The sequence below is a fragment of the Neofelis nebulosa genome, chromosome 5, assembly GCF_028018385.1.
Source record: "Neofelis nebulosa isolate mNeoNeb1 chromosome 5, mNeoNeb1.pri, whole genome shotgun sequence".
Lineage (NCBI taxonomy): Eukaryota > Metazoa > Chordata > Mammalia > Carnivora > Felidae > Neofelis > Neofelis nebulosa.
In genome coordinates this window covers 140,578,495-140,594,945 of record NC_080786.1, presented here as the reverse complement: position 1 = coordinate 140,594,945, position 16,451 = coordinate 140,578,495, and the positions used below count along the sequence as shown (strand labels likewise).

The following is a 16,451-nucleotide window of genomic DNA, read 5'->3' as shown; positions in this document are numbered from 1 at the left end:
CAAGAACAATAACAGGAAAATCAAGTAATGTAATTCCTGTGAAGTGTTTTGTCAATCGTAATTCCATTCAAATGCTAATTTTTTCTTTTTTAATCCTTCAGGTTAGCCAAGACTTCACTCTGATCTCCCTTCGTTCTTTCTGGCCTCCAGATAATAACCGACTTGGCAAAATTCCTCCCCGCTTCCATGACTTCCACGACGCTGGTGCTGTTGGCTGTCTATTATTATTTCCCAGGGGCACTTTTTCTTCATTGTCTCTGCTCTTTTATATTCTTTAACGGAGCGTGTTCTCAGGAGTTCAGTCCTTTGGCCCTACTCATCAGCCTCCATGTATTCTCCCAGAGAATGTCTTCTCCCTGAGTGAATTGAACGTTCTGTTTTTGTTTGCCACTTAAGTACAGGGGATAGGTACAGATGATTTACACTTTAATCCTCTTTCCAATGCTCTATAGAGGCATTTTTAGTTGCATATTTTGTTGCCTCTTGATATATACAAAATAATCATTCCTTCTTGGTTTAAATACTATGGTTTTGCTGGTTCTTCAAATTTACAAATTGAAATTACTGTTTTGATTCCTTTGATGTCTCCCTCTATTTAATCAGCCACTAAATCTTACCAACTTCTAATTTCCAAGCCTTCTGGATTTAACTCTTCCTAAACAGTGTTGACAGGTACTACCTTAATCCTGTACCCCATCACCTCATGCTTGGGCTATGGTCACCTCTTTCCTTCTAAGTCTATCCTATATATAAGGCTCAAAATTATTGTTTACCTTAAATACCATTTTTTTTTGTATATTGCTTTAACCGTCAAAACTTCCAGCAACTTCCTAATAACTACTGCATCAAACAGAGACTTTAGGCATAATATATAATCGACTTCACATATACAAAGCCGTTTCTTGCTTCTTTTCAGAACAAGCTCTGTGTTCTATCCAATAAGAACCGTGAAAAAGGCAGTTTAGACGAAAACATATTCTCAATGCCATACAAAATAATTTTATCATCTAAGTATGGTCCGTTTTTTTTGCATTTGAAAACAAAATATTAAATTATAAAGAACTCTAATCATCATTAAATCAAACCTCCTCATTTCACAAATAAGGAAAACAAGATGCAAAAAAAAAAGTTTTCTAAAGCCTTATCATAACCAAGACCAGAACTGACACCACCTTAGTTCTTTGCACCCCCAAGCTCCATTTTATTTAGACCATACTTTTTGCTTCCTTGTAAACATGTGACATTTCTGGTTTAAAGTATAAGGGGGTCCTTTGACCCTCCAGTAGAGACTTTTCACCTGGACATTTAACTGATGAATCCAACAAGGTACCAAAGTCAAACATACTCAGAATTCTAATTTATAAAATTGAACAATTTAAAAAGTGAAGGTGATTCTGCCCACCATCCCAGTCAGGGGAAATGTGACTCATATTCTTTCAGGTAAAAGATGAGAATCCGTTGTGCTCTGAGAAAACAATGTATATTCAACACACTCACTGGTGAGATAACTCGGCTGTCCAAAAGCAGTGTTTCTGTATCCCATTTCCAAAGTTATTTGTCCTTTTATTTTCTAATAGTAAGAAATAAATTTTCTCAAACATTCCAGCCCTTGAAATGAAAAAGTCTTACTTTTTTTTTTTTTAATGTTTGAGAGAGAGAAAGAGAGAGCACATGCACTCAGAGGAGGGGCAGAGAGAGAAGGAGAGCGAGAATCCCAAGCAGGCTCTGCAACGTCAGCACAGAGCCTGATGTGGGGCTCAAACTCACCCATTGTGAGATCGTGACATGAGCTAAAATCAAGAGTCTGATGCGTAATGGATGGAGCCACTCCCAGTAAAGGCTTGTCTTAACTGATCTCATCATTACTCGGCAGATTTCAGTTATCTCACCACCAAAGACAGCAGTTGAATGTACGGGAAGGCACGAGCAAGGGAGACATGACCTGTTTGTTCACATAAGGAGGGCTCTAAATAAATATAAATTCTGTTCGAGGACTGAACGCGGGCTTCCTTCCACTCTAAACCTAAGAGGTTTGTAGGGGATGGGAGGTGAAGTGAAAGTCCCGCCTCTATTTCCTCTTGCTCATGAATTCGTGGTGTATCTGGAGTAAGTGTTATCCTGCATAGAAACAGCTTCTGACATAAAGGGCTACAATGAGAGTGTGCATACGCTGCCGACACAGGCTCTGGGCTGCCCGTAATGCCTCTACTTCTTTCATTCTTCCCCCATAACCAGAGTCTTCTCTAGAGAAATCGTTAGAGCTTTGGAGTCCTCAAGGTTCCAGGCACCATGGGAAATTAAGTCCTACCAGGAACTCATTGGGAGCTTGATATTACATTATTAATGAGACGGATTTGAACATGAAATGAATATTTTAGAAAGCGTGAGCAATTCCGAAATGCGCTTGAGTTGGTACATTAAATGCTGGATATGCCCTTACCCCATAAAAAAGACTGTTGTTCAGAAGAGCCAGAGGGTTCACAAAGGAGGCTTGATTGGACCGCCCTCCATTAAATAAATGCAAGGGGAAAATTTTACGTTTTTAGGAATTTAATCAACTCTTTTTTACATTCACCTCTCTTGCCATCAGTCTATGGCTGTGACATGCATTCATCTATTGGGTACTTTTACATTTTAGGGAATAAAATATTAAAGTCCCTTTCAAAGGAAATGCACTGAAAGGTTCATGCTACATTATGAAGAAAAATGTAGCTGTTATGCAGATTTACTAATGGATTTTGCCATATAACCCAGGATCTTGGAGTTCAGTTAATGACAGGGTGTTTTGTTTGTGTTAAGGCATTTTATTTTTCTGTTTGTGTGAAATAGACTAACTAAAGAGGGGGCTATTCAGACAGAATTTGGGTTTCTTATACTGACTAGCTAAGGTATAGAGCTTAAGAGAGCATATATTTCAGATATTTCAAGTAGACTCTGGTCTATTTATTCTTTCATTAAACCAGTAGACTTTAAGGTGGATTGTCCAACAAAACCCAGGTGAAGAAAATAAATACTGGATTTTTTATATATTTATCACACTCTTTTTTCTGTTTTTATGGGTTTAGTTTTTTTAGTATGACAAATTTTCTTTTTTTTTTAAGTTTATTTTTTTTCAGAGAGAGCACACGTGAGGGTGTGAGTAGAGAGAACACACGTGAGGGGCAGAGAACGAGGGAGAGAGAGAATCCCAAGCAGGCTTTGCACTGTCAGTACAGAGCTCAACCCGGGGCTTGAACTCACGAACTGTTGAGATCATGACCCGAGCTGAAATCAAGAGTCAGATGCTTAACCAACCGAGCCACCCAGGCACCCTTAAAGATTTATTTGTTTAAGTAATCTATACACCTAACATGGGGCTCGATCTCACAACCCTGAGATCAAGAATCTCACGCTTTACCAACTGAGCCACCCAGGCACCCCTACAACAAATTTGCAAATAGACACAAAAGTAGAGCGAACAGAACGATAAACTCCATATATTCCTAATTTTGGTTCAACAGTTGTAAAGACTGCCACATTTACTTCATCTATCCTTTTTGTCGTTGAGAGTTTTAAAGCAAATCACACATATCAATCACTTTTCTTTATTATTTTAGTAGTATCGATACAAATTAAAGACATATAGCTATGATAACATTAAATAACAAATTATAATTCATTCCTTAATATAATCTAATACCTCACCCTAGTCCAATTCCCCTAATATCTTGCTTGAATTGGGATCCGCATTTCAGTATTACACTTGCCTCCTGGGCTCTTTGTCTCATCTTGTTTTTAATCTAGAGTTAACCTGCCCTTTTCTCCCTTCTGCCTTTATTTTTTCCTTCCATGACATTGACTTGTCATGGAAAGCTGGTCAGTTATTCTATAGAACCACCCACTTTCTAAGTTTATCCATATCTTTAATTTGTGTATCTACCTTCCTGTAAAGAGATGTTAGCTTGGTTAGAGGCTTGATCCAAATAAAGGTCAATTATTCTTATTATTCTTATTTTTTTTTGAGGGGATGAGCATAAACACTACATGGGGAACGCTATGTGCCTCCTGTTGTATCATACGATGTTTGAATGTCCTACTTTTAATGATGTTAAGATTAGTCAGTAGTTTCAGGTGATAACAGACTGGTCCTTCCATAGCCTCCCAGTAGTGGGGTTGATGAGTCAGAGTAGACATGTAATTTTTGTATGAATTGCTGAATTCCTCTCCATAGCAGATTAATCACTACACAGCCCATCAGCAGCGAGAGTCCCTGTTTGCACACAGCTTCAATAGTAGAGTATGCAGATGAGTTCTGTGTTTTTGCTAATCTGGCAGCGAAGAGACGTTATCTCTGTGACAGTTTAATTTGCATTTAAGTGATGTTGAGGGCAGCGTTGTATTTGAAGAACTATTACAATTTTTCTTCTGGGAACTCTCTGGGGTTTGTGTTGTATGTGCACCATTTTTCTATTTTGTTCTTTATATTTTTATTTTCTTTCCATATATAGGGCTTGTTCGTACATCAGTGACAATACTATTTGGTTGAGATTTAAATTGCAGACATCTTTTTTAATTTTTTTTAACGTTTATTTATTTTTGAGACAGAGAGAGACAGAGCATGAACAGGGGAGGATCGGAGAGAGAGGGAGACACAGAATCTGAAACGGGCTCCAGGCTCCGAGCCATCAGCCCAGAGCCTGACGCGGGGCTCGAACTCACGGACCGCGAGATCGTGACCTGAGCCGAAGTCGGACACCCAACCGACTGAGCCACCCAGGCGCCCCATGCAGACATCTTTTTTTAATCAGTCATTTGTCTTTTGACTTGTGTATGTTATTTTTTTTCATGCAGATGCTCTTTTGATATATATTTTATAGAAAAATGTACCCATGCTTTTGGTTTTTTTTTTGGGGGGGGGGGTGAGTTTATTACTCACTTACATTTAGATCTTTGATCCATTCGGACTTTATCTTCATGCACAGTGTCAGGATCAGATCCATTTTCCCTCGAATGGCTACCCAATCATAATGATATTTGTTAAGCATTCTCTATGGTTTGAGATGCTAGTATTTTATATACATAAATAGAAAGATAGGTCTCACATCTATACTAAATTTCCAATGAACTTGGGCCAACTTATATTCTGTTCTATTAGTCTGTGAGTCTAGTCAGTACCAGTCTCACAGAGTTTTAATGATAGAGGTTTTATCATATCAAGCAAGGGCTGTAATACGGGGCCATTACCACCTCATTTCTGCCCCAAGACGTTACTACTTATTTTTCATTATCTCATTTGTTTTTTTTACTTTACATATGTTTTATAATTAGCATAATATATTGATACAGAAATACATGTATATAATCCATTACTAAAAATGTATGTTGGGGCACATGCTCTTTTTAAGAGAAGTAGGGCATGGAATAAAAAAAAAAGTCTAGGGCCAGTGTTCCAGGCAGTGTTTTTCAAACATTTCAACATGCTCATTAGATTTCATGGGGGCGAGTAGCGCAAAGAGCTGAATTTCTTAGGATGCATCGAATCTTAGCATTTGCAATGAGACGATACCCTTGGACCTTCTTGATGAATCATCTGGATCCAGAAAAAAAATTTTTTCCCTGCTAATGAGCAGGTGTCAAAATCCCACAAGAAGATATAATTACTGGAGAAGAATGCCTAGGAAAGTCATCTTTGGTTTGGAAATAAAGATAACGTTATAAGGCCCCCTCTCTTTTATCAAACTTTTACCTACTGTGGGACATGGGTTGCTATGATATCAATTGTGGCAGAGGGATTGGACCGTGAGGGGAAAAAACTGGACCCTTATCCCAGAGAGTATTTTTACCACTCTCTAATATCCTGTATTGTGTTTTATCTCAGGCAACTTGTGAGGAGGTATTCTTTTATTCATCTGAGCTTTTAGTCAATGCTTACTAATCCAAGAGGAGCTTATATGGGTTTTTTTTTTTCTTCTTACAATACAAGGAGGCATCAGGCAATCAGTAAAATGTCTTAAAACTCCCTAAGGCAGACCAGTCTGTATATTACCTTGTAACTCTAAACTCTAGGGAAACCATATTAACAGGGGAGGAGGGAGTTCTAAGAGCAGTAAAATTATGCATTCATTAGGAAATACTCATTTTACATATGTCTTGCAACTTTTGTTATTAAAATGTTATTCTAGGGGCACCTTGGTGGCTCAGTCTGTTAAGCGTCAAACTCTTGGTTTCAGCTCAGATCATGATCTCATGGTCATGAGACTGAGTCCTGTGTCAGGCTCCAAGCGGAGTGTGGAGCTTGCTTAAGATTCTCTCTCTCTCTCTCTCTCTCTCTTTCTCTCTCTCTCTCTCTCTGCCTGTCTCTCCTGCTTGCACTCGCTCTGTCTCTCAAAAAAATTTTTAAAAAATTGTTAAATGTAATTTTAGGAAGGTAAGAAACAAATAAACATTACATTTGAGGTTACTTACTTACATTCAACTAATTACTAGAGAACCATTAGGTGTCAGGCACGATTCTAGGTGCTAGAGACACAAAGATGTGTTCTCTCTGGCCTTAAGAAACTCACATCCAGAGAGAAGCACATGTAAACATGGTAAGGGTCCAGCCCAGTAAGTACCATAAGAGAACCAGGAACACACTAATATCACCGGGAATGGGGAATTGAGGAGGGTTAAGAGAACAAGGAAGGGGCTTAGACCTTCAGGGAGGAGTTGCATTTGGCACACGGAGAAAATTTCAACAATGACAACAGAAGAGCAGAGAAGATGGCTGGGAAGGAGAAACACTGTATCTAAAATGGCATAGTTCACTCCCTTACACACACAGGACACAAAAGCACCTGACTTGTTCTGGGACCAAAAGTATTGCACGGAGCCAAAGGGCAACAATCCATGGCTCCAATCAGCTTATGTAGAATTTTTATCCTATCTTTTAAGACATAGCCAACTGCGTGTTTAGATTATTGGACAGACACTCAAGTTACTATTCATGCGACTGTGGGAATTCTGACTTCTGATTAGAATCCATTCCTATTTGAAAGTGCCTCTCGAGCCTTTTTTAAAACATGAGCACAATACTGCCTTTTCAAATTTAGCACTTTCCCAGTAGTTCAACGTGTTCCCTTTTTATTTGTGGTCATTACTTCTTCTTTGGTCTCCTTTAAAAATAGCACCAGTTTGCACTTGTCTGTAAGTCTTAGCTGGTGCTGGTGTTGGTTTTCTCTGGGCGTTGGCCTTTACACTTTTCTTTGGACTTTTTCATTGCATCTGAGTTGGAATTTCTCCCTTCCTAGGTTTCGTCACTGGTCTGGGAATTTATCTCACTCTGTTTTGTTCTATTCACTTTGTTTCACTATTTACTTTTGTTGGTTTGCTGTATTTTACCTTAAGGATTTTTTTTTTTTTTTAATACCTTAAGGATTTTAAAGGCCTCTGCAAGATGCTGTCACGAGTCCTGTTTGTGACAAGTTGCTTTGGGTTGTGGCTTCATTACTAGTAAAAATAAAGCTTTGCAGGAAGTCACAGAATATCATACATAATATGATTTGGTTTGTTGGAAGGACAGAACAAGAAGCACAGTAAATTTTTATTTATCTTTATTTTTTTATTAAATTTTTTTAACATTTATTTATTTTTGAGAGACAGAACACAGCATGGGTGGGGGAGGCACAGAGAGAGAGGGAGACACAGGATCCGAAGCAGGCTCCAGGCTCCGAGCTGTCAGCACAGAGCCCAACATGGAGCGTGAACCCACAAACCGTGAGGCCATGACCTGTGTCAAAGTCAGAGGCTTAACTGACTGAGCCACCCAGGTACCCCTAAATTTTGAGTCTTTATTTTTAAAGAAACTATACAGGTATGCTCATATATGCTAGAACTATATTTTTCCCCCAAGTTTTCTGAAACTATATGCCAAAAACTTAAGAGTGGGTTATCTGTGAGGAGTGGAATAGAAGGCCAGGGGTGGGGGGCTGGAGAGTTATTTTTCACCTTATAACCTTTCTGTACTGTTTGAACTTACCATATACATACACTGTTTTTAATGAAACGTGTAAGTAAATGCATTCAACAGTGATCTATTTTTGTCTTTGATTATGGCCATAATAATGTATTTAGCAAGTTTTTAGAGTGTGGGCAAAGCTAAAACTAAAAACCAAAAACAAGGGACTGTTTTGACAAAATGAGAGTGAGTGAACTAGAAACACCCAGAATAATGGAGTAAGCCCAGGTCAGGCTTTTTCACTCTTTGCCATTATAAAAACAACTCAGTCCCAAACCGTCCCTGTAAAAAATGTTGAAAACTGAAACAGAACAGAAAATCTAATGGAACAAATAAAACCTTGATGCCGTTGACATAAGAAAGAAAGAGAGAAAAGCAAAAGTTTTCAGTTAAGCACTAAAACTCCTATCTGTTAAGATCACAAGGCTTCCTGCTCAGGGCTGTTTGACCCAAGACCATGCAGAGCTAAGAGGGTAGCTCTTGAAACACCTTCATGGGACCAGGTGCAGGAGCTCTTTGCTTCTCTGTTCAGAAAATGTAGGAAGAATTCAAACTACAGAACATTTCCAATCCACTCACCGGCCTAAAGGTCCCAAGAGTAGGATTTTGTGGTCCTGTTACCAGGCATTCATGTGAGCACACACATTCTCTCCCTCTCTCTCTCCCCACCCCTACCTCTCTCTTTCTGTGTCTCCGACACATACGTGCACACCCTCACATACTTACTAACACAGAAGGCTACTCCTCTCCCTATCAAATGCAATCCAGTCACCTGTCTAAGGATGGCAACATAGGAAATACGTAAGACGATACTGAAGGAAGACAAACCCAGGGGTGGGAAAGAGAATAATACTGAAAAATGATAAATAGTAGCCCCCAAAGCTACTGTTTCATGCTTAGATGTTAGGGGCTGAACAGAAACTTAGAAACATTTGCAGCACATACAATTTTTAAAAATTCCTTAAAAACCAATGAACAATTTTTTCTCAAATCCCTGATTAAATTCAATTAACTACATCTCAGATATAAAACAATTTTCTGTGGGTGTGTGGGTTCGGCTTTTGGCTTTGTCCAGCAAAGCCGAGGACAGCAGAAAGAATTACTCAAGACTCCATGCAAGTCAAGAGAGGTGAGAGGGAGGCTAAGAGAAGTCTCCCCAAGCTGCTCTCAAGCTCCCATATTTATTAGGCATACATCAAAGGGAAGACATTGCGTAATATGTCAGTGGCTACGTGCCCGAAAGAACGTATGGGAAGCGCGTGCTTCCCAAGACTACAAAAGAGCAGATGCCGAAAGCAGGGTGGAGAACAAGATAAGATATTCCATAGATAACACAGTCTAAGGAATTCATGAGTACAGGTAAGACCTGACTTCTATATATCATTGACTAGATACTGGTCAGCTGTTTTCAGTAGGGCCAGAAAGCAGTGTAATATGTTCCCTATAATTTCCTTAACCAGGACCTAGCTGTTTGATTTCCCACGTGGGTGAATGTAAATGTCTAATTATATATGTGCACATATAGGGGCGCCTGGGTGGCTCAGTCGGTTGAGCATCCGACTTCAGCTCAGGTCATGATCTCATGGTTCATGAGTTCAAGCCCCACATCGGGCTCTTTGCTGATGGCTCAGAGCCTGGAGCGTGTTTCGGATTCTGTGTCTCCCTCTCTCTCTGCTCCTCCCCCACTTGTCTCTGTCACTCAAAAATAAATTAATTATATATATATATATATATATATATATATATATATATGCATGTATAGATTTCAATAAGCCATATCAAGGAAATACTTAGGATGTGATAGCCTGGACCACTCTACTAACATCTCACTGGGTTCCTCACCTCAACTTCCCATCCATCCACCCTGCCCATTCTCATTACTCCATCCAATATGTTCTCTTTGAAATGCAAATCTAACTGATATTCAGTGATTAAAAACCTTCAGTGGGCTTCTCCTAGTTTTGAGGATAAATTCAAACATCCTAAATCTGTCCCACAAGGCCCTCCGCCACCTGGGTGCTGCCTTTTGCCCTCTCCTCTACTCCACCTTCTAGCCATAAGGGACTTCTTCCATTCCTGCTTGCTCTTGCCCAAGTACCTCTGGGCAACATCGTTCCCTCCGAATCTGAAGTGGTCTCCACCCCCACTTTGACTTGCCTAGCATGTTCTTTTCATGGAGATAGGTATACAGATATACAGTCCTATTAGACAGGACTCTCATATATACAGGAAATCCATTATAAACAATAACATGAATATTTAACTCCACTGCCTCCAAATGTCAATACTAACAGGACCATTTTTCTAACGTGTGCTATACGTGTGTACACATTTCATTCTCCCTATGCCTCTAGGACGTAAGTCTATTACTGGGATTATCGCCAGTACAGATGGGTAAAGTGACACACACAGAAATCAAATAACTTGTACAAGGTCATACAGTTAGTTAGTAACTGAACATAGAGCTCAGCCTCAGAGTGCATGGTCACTACTGCTATAATACGTGATCTGAAATATGACTCAAAAAACACAATTCTATATCACGATGAATTATAATTTAAAGGTAACTGTTACAGGGGCTCCTGGGTGGCTCAGTGGGTTAAGCGTCCGACTTTGGCTCTGGTCATGATCTCGTGGTCTGTGAGTTCGAGCCCCGCGTCGGGCTCTGTGCTGACGGCTCAGAGCCTGGAGCCTGCTTCGGATTTTTTGTCTCCCTCTCTCTCTACCCCTCCCCCACTTGCACTCTCTCTCTCTCTCTCAAAAATAAATAAACATTAAAACCATTTAAAAAAATAATAAAGGTAAGAGTTACAGTTGTCCCATGGGATCTAGAACATTCTTGGCTACAGCGCTGATTGCACTGCTTCTGTGCACTTCGTAATTTTGGTTGGTGCGATGGCCTCCCAGAGATGTCTACATCCTAATCCCAGGAACCTATACACGTGTTATTTTACATGGTAAATAGGATTTAAGATTGTAGATGGAATTAAAGTTGCTAACCAGCTAACTTTGGGATGGATAGATTATCCTGGATTACCTAGGTGGGCCCAATGTAATTATGAGGGTCCTTTTAAGTGGAAGAGGGAGGCTGAGAGACAGAACCAGATTGGTGGCAGCCTGGCACCGCTGGCTTTGAGGCTGAAGGAATGGGACGATGAGGCGGTGGCCTCTAGAAGCTGGAAAAACACCTTGGAAGCTGATTCTCCCCTAGAACCTCCAGAAGATAGCTGCCCTTTGCGTACTTTGATTTTACTTTTTTTTTCTTTTTTTAGTGTTTGTTTATTTTTGAGAGAGAGGGAGAGAAATGGAGTGTGACTAGGGGGTGGGGGGAGAGAGGGAGACACAGAATCCGAAGCAGGCTCCAGGCTCCGAGCTGTCAGCACAGAGCCCGACATGGGGCTCGAACTCATGACCTGTGCAGTCATAACCTGAGCTGCAGTTGGACTGATGCTTAACTGACTGAGCCACCCAGGCGCCCCAAGCATAATGTGATTTTCGCCAAGTGACACCTATTTCAGACTTCTGGTGTCCAGAACTTTAAGGTAATAAGTCCGTGTTGTATTAAATCTGTGGTAATTTGTTTCTGCAACAATAGGAAACTAACACAGTTGGGTTGTTTTTCTGAGTCCCAGTCATGTTAAGAGTAACCCCTCCCAAGAAAACAGTACCCGGTTTTAAGTTTTCTTTCTCTGCTTTTGCCAAAGTAAGCACTTGACCTACATCCTGGCCCCCTTTTCCCCTCCTCGACTTTATCTTCCTCAAAGCATCAATCTGGCAACACAGGAGTACTGAGTCAGCAGTGCTATGGGATGAAAAGGTTATTTTAAATAATGGCCTTTACAGAGATCTTCTGGTCCAACTTCGACAAACAGAGCAGCGCTAGCTTGCATAGTTCAAAACATCTTCTCTACCAGCAAGGCCAGCAGGACGAAACCAAAGTGATAGAAAATGGGTAGAGCAAACATACGTAAATTCACACAGACTCCTCTCATTAAACTGCTCCGGGGGAAAGATAAAGGAGTGTTCTCAGCCAAGGGGAACTCACGGTTCTCTTTATGCTAACTTTTTGTTTTAGACTTATTTTTGAATGCCATTTGTGTCTGAGTCTTAAACCGGTCATCAGGTCTACCAGCAAGCCCAGTTTGACTGTTACGTTCATCAAATAATTAAGACCATGCCTGGATGGAGCCAGTTCTCCCCCCCAAATGGATTGTGCTTTGTTCTTAACAATGTTTATAGAGGGCAGGATTTTCCTGGCACTGGATCCCTGGTGTGCTGTTTTGGGTAAGTCCCACCCCTGGGGCAGAACCTTGTGATTTTGCAGAAGATCCAGATTTCTCCCTGCTCCACAGTCCTCATCAGTTGATGAGAGATTACAGACTCACAGGCCAAGTGGCCTGGCTTTGGTTCCAGTCCAGATTTGAGGACCGACTGCTACCAGCCATGTAGTGTTAAGAACAGCACATTGCTCTCATTCACATTTGACTCCTTGGCTTAGATGTCGCCTGGGAGAAATCTGAGATGTCACCTACTTAGAATTAGAATTAGGGCTTCATGATGTATATCAGAATCGTTAATTCCACCCATACATTTCTTTCACTTATTCCACCTCATTCTCTTCAGAGCTGGTCAACAGGTATCTATTTACGCTTACTATTAGCCAGGCACTGTGCTCAGCATTGCACATATACAGTGGTGTGCAAACATGAAGAAATTCTTCCCCTCGTGGAGTTCCCATTTTAATGGTAAAGAAAAATACAGTTCCACTAAACACACAAATAAATGTCCATATATCAACAGGTACACCGAAATCATAGTTTAAATAACAGCAGCAACCACAAAAATCTTCTAGACTACTAAGAAAGAGATGAAAATACGGGCAAATAGAAATGAAAGAATGGAATAAGTGTGATATTATATATATAATAGGATCAAGGATAAAAGGGTGGTACAGTTATATTTGGGGTGGATATTAAGAAGATGAGTATATAATTAGAGCATAAGAAATCCACAAAGTCTTTTCCTGAATGAAGACAGCGGAAAGGGTTCAGTGCTTGGATTCAAAAAGAAAGAGAGAAGTCCAATAATCTATGGAATAAATCCTCAGATCCTCAAATCCCAGCTTCATTTCTTTTCAGCCTCCATAAGTGAGCTTTCCTGAGCCTTGGGGGTCATTATCTGTAAGTTGAAGATATGTTCAGTCTTGTGCATTTTTGAGAACTTAAAAAAAGAATATTCAAGAAAGTCCCTAGAACAGTGGCTGATATATACATAGCCTGTAATACCCAGTTTTGGGATCTGGACATGAAACCTGAATGGATAAACCACAAACAGGATTGTGGAGTGAAACCTGGCCCTGAAGAAGACTCTTGTTTTTCAACAACACTGACAGCACGTTGGTTTCTAACAGTTCTCCACTAAAAGGAACCAGGGCTCCTGAGAGAAATGGCTCATCCTAGGACTAGAGCAGGAAATACACATGATCAGCATGAAGCATTTTGTGTTGCCAGAAAGTGAGGAAGCACTAAAAACAAACAAAAATGCACATATACATTTATACAACGAGAGGGTTATGTCCAAGGATACAGAAACCACCGGAAGAACTCCCAATGGCCAAAGCTGGAAGAATGTTAGCACTAAAATAAATACAATCATATTAGACTGTAATCCAAAGTATAAAATAAATATTCACAAGCCCATACTGCTATAGAAATCATGAGAAAACATCAGAAAAATACCCACTAAGGGCCATTCTACAAAGTACTTCACCAGTACTCCTCCAACTTGACAAGGTAAAAAAAAGGTAAGTCTGAGGAATTATCACAGCCAAGAGCCTAAGGAGACATGACTCTACTAAGTGTAATATGGTATCCTGCATGAGATCCTGCAATAAAAAAGGACATTAGATAAGAATGAAAGAAATCTGAATAAAGTGTGGACTTTAGTTAATAATAATGTGTCAAAATTCTTTCATTAATTATGACAAACGTAATGGACTAATGTAAAATATTAATAAAAGGAGAAAGTGGGTGTGGTATGTATGGGAAATCTCCATACTATCTTCACAATATTTGTTTAAATCAACTGTTATAAAATAACAAAATTAATTTTAAAAAAAAGACAAAGAAATGAAAACATTCTTGCAATGCCAGACTTTTAGGCATCCTAGGAACGATATAGAAAAGATCCCCCCACACACCCAAATTATTCCTCCACTGGAGTCAGGGTGAGAAGAGCCAATGGTTAGATTTAATCAAAGCCTGGAGAAGAGGTTATTCCTCCCATTTGATCACTGAATAAGAAGGAGCAGAGTAAAACCATTTGGTCTTTTTTCAATTAGTGACAATTTTTAAAGTCAGTCTTGTTTTAATTTGAAATTTAGGACCATCAACAAAATATGTATCTTTCCCAGCAGTTTTGTTACAGTTGCCCCACTGTGTGTCTTTGCTGCCTTTCTTCATCACTGCATTTCTTTTGTGTGTTCAACCTGATACCAATTGATATTTCAAAATTGCATAATGGTTTTATTGTGAAGCCTTGACTCCCCGGTTTGATTTTCTATAATATAGGTCAGCGCACCCCGTTCCCTGAGACAACTTGTGCCTTCCTCCCCCAGGAACAAAGCTCACGTCACGTCGAGTTCAGGAATACTCACTTTGGCAGTAAGAGCGTGAGAAAAAAGTCACTGTATTATGGTATTAGACACTTATCCGGCGGGTTATTTTAAATACTATATTACCAGAACTTGAATAGCAACAATAACCCATTCTGTTAAAAAAAAAAAAAAAAAAGAGGAAAAAAAAATAAAACAAAGTAAAAGGAGGATTGCTTAAGTGCTTCAGATCTATTGCAATTTCGTCCATTTTCCTAAAAAGTTAAGGCGAAGAAAACAAAATAATAGGAAACGTTCCCAGGATTTTAAATCTCATGAGCTCAGAATCCGTGCAAATCCTGTTTAGAACCACCCCGTGAAATTGGCTTTGGGACGTCCCCCCGCTACTCGTTCATTCAGCTTCTGAATCTTTCTAACAATCATTCCGCTGGAAGTCCCCTGAGGACACAGCAGCTGGCTGGAATCCCCAGACCAGACTTCCCTAACCGAATGCAGAAGTGCAGGTGGGAGGATAAAAGGAATTCTGGCTCAGCAGTCACGAACTCCCCTCATCCGCTGCCCCGCAAGGGCACTGCGTCGCACCCGTGCGGTCGGGAGCCTCGGAAACCCGAGAAAGACTCTGACCCTACCCCCTTCTCTGGTCCTGAGGAGTGTGGCCAGCGCCTGCCTCCCTGTGATGCCATCTTGAGATCTCAGCATCTTAGAAGTAGCGCTTGAGTTTTGCGTTCTGTTCGCGTCCCTGGGTCTCTGAAAACTTACCCCAACTTTGCAAGAAGCCTGCTGGTGTGGACTCTTAATGTTCTTGAACCAGAACTGACAAAATCGGAGGCTACCGACCGCGGATGCCCGCCCTCCCCCTCCCCCCGTCCCCGCGCCGGCCCGCACCCCGATTCCCGCTCGCCCGGGTGCCAAGCCAAACGGCCCCCGCGGCACACGCGCGCGGCCCGGGGCGCCAGAGACAGCCGTCGGCGCGCGCCGCGTCCCGGGGCTGGAGGTCCGGGTGGGGGGAACGGTCCCAGCACGCGCGGGCGGAAGGGTGGAGGTACCCCAGCAACTTACAGCCCAGGGCGACCACCAGGTAGCGCAGCAGCAGCAGGAGGAGGCGGTGGCGGCTCCTCCTCGCCATCTTCTCGGGGTCCGAGCTGGCTGAGCCTCGGAAGCCGAGGGTCCCGGCGGCCGGAGCGCGGGAGGGCCCGGGCTGGGGGGTGGGGGTGAGGGGCCGGGCGGGGGCTGAACTTCTGGGGCAGGAGAGGAGAGACCGGCTCCGGGGAGACCAGGGGAGCGGTGGGCGGACCCCAATGGATGTCAGTTTCCCCCTGCCGGGGGCGCCTTCTCAGCCGGCCGCCTAGGGGCAGGTCTGGCTTGGCCGGGGACTGGGAGGGGGGGGGGGGGGGTCTGGGCTGTTCCTTTTGTGGGGTGGAGGGTGGGAGCGGGAGGGCAGTGGATGCCGGGCGAGGTGTGGGCTGGGTCCTAATGAGGGGGCAGAAGGAGGCGAGGAGCGGAAGGGAAGCCCCGGCGGGCGTCCCCCCGCCCCCGCGCCGCCGGGATTGATCGGCTTTGTGTCTGGTCCGGCGCGGGGGCTGCCAGCTGTCCCCGGGGTGAGGAGCCGAGGGCGGGGGGGCGGGAGGCGCGGGCGGCGGGCGCTCGGGCGGGGGTGGGGGGAGGCGGCGGTGGAGGGCAACTCCGCCCGCCTCGCTCCAACTCCTTTCTTCCCTCTCCTTGGCACAAAACTTTTCGGGTTTTCAGCCTAGGGGTGGAGATTTTTGGAAAATTTCTGTCCAACGGGCGAAGCTGCGGGGGGGCGGCGGCGCTGCCGGGAGATGGGATCCGCCGGCTCCGCCTTGGACGCGAGAGGGGAAAAAA

General features: G+C 42.3%; 1 protein-coding gene across 3 annotated transcripts in view; it reads right to left on the bottom strand.

Annotated features, from left to right (window-relative positions):
• Positions 1 to 16,209, bottom strand: part of JAM2 (junctional adhesion molecule 2) — a 61,761-nt gene extending 45,552 nt beyond the window's left edge. For all 3 annotated transcript variants that reach the window (XR_009262271.1, XM_058731793.1, XM_058731792.1), the window contains exon 1: positions 15,648 to 16,209. Coding sequence is in view for 2 of the 3 variants with exons in the window: in XM_058731793.1 (XP_058587776.1) it covers positions 15,648 to 15,714 (67 nt within the window). In the remaining variant the exon portion in view is untranslated. The remainder of the gene's footprint in view (positions 1 to 15,647) is intronic.
• Between the last annotated feature and the right edge of the window lie 242 nt (positions 16,210 to 16,451).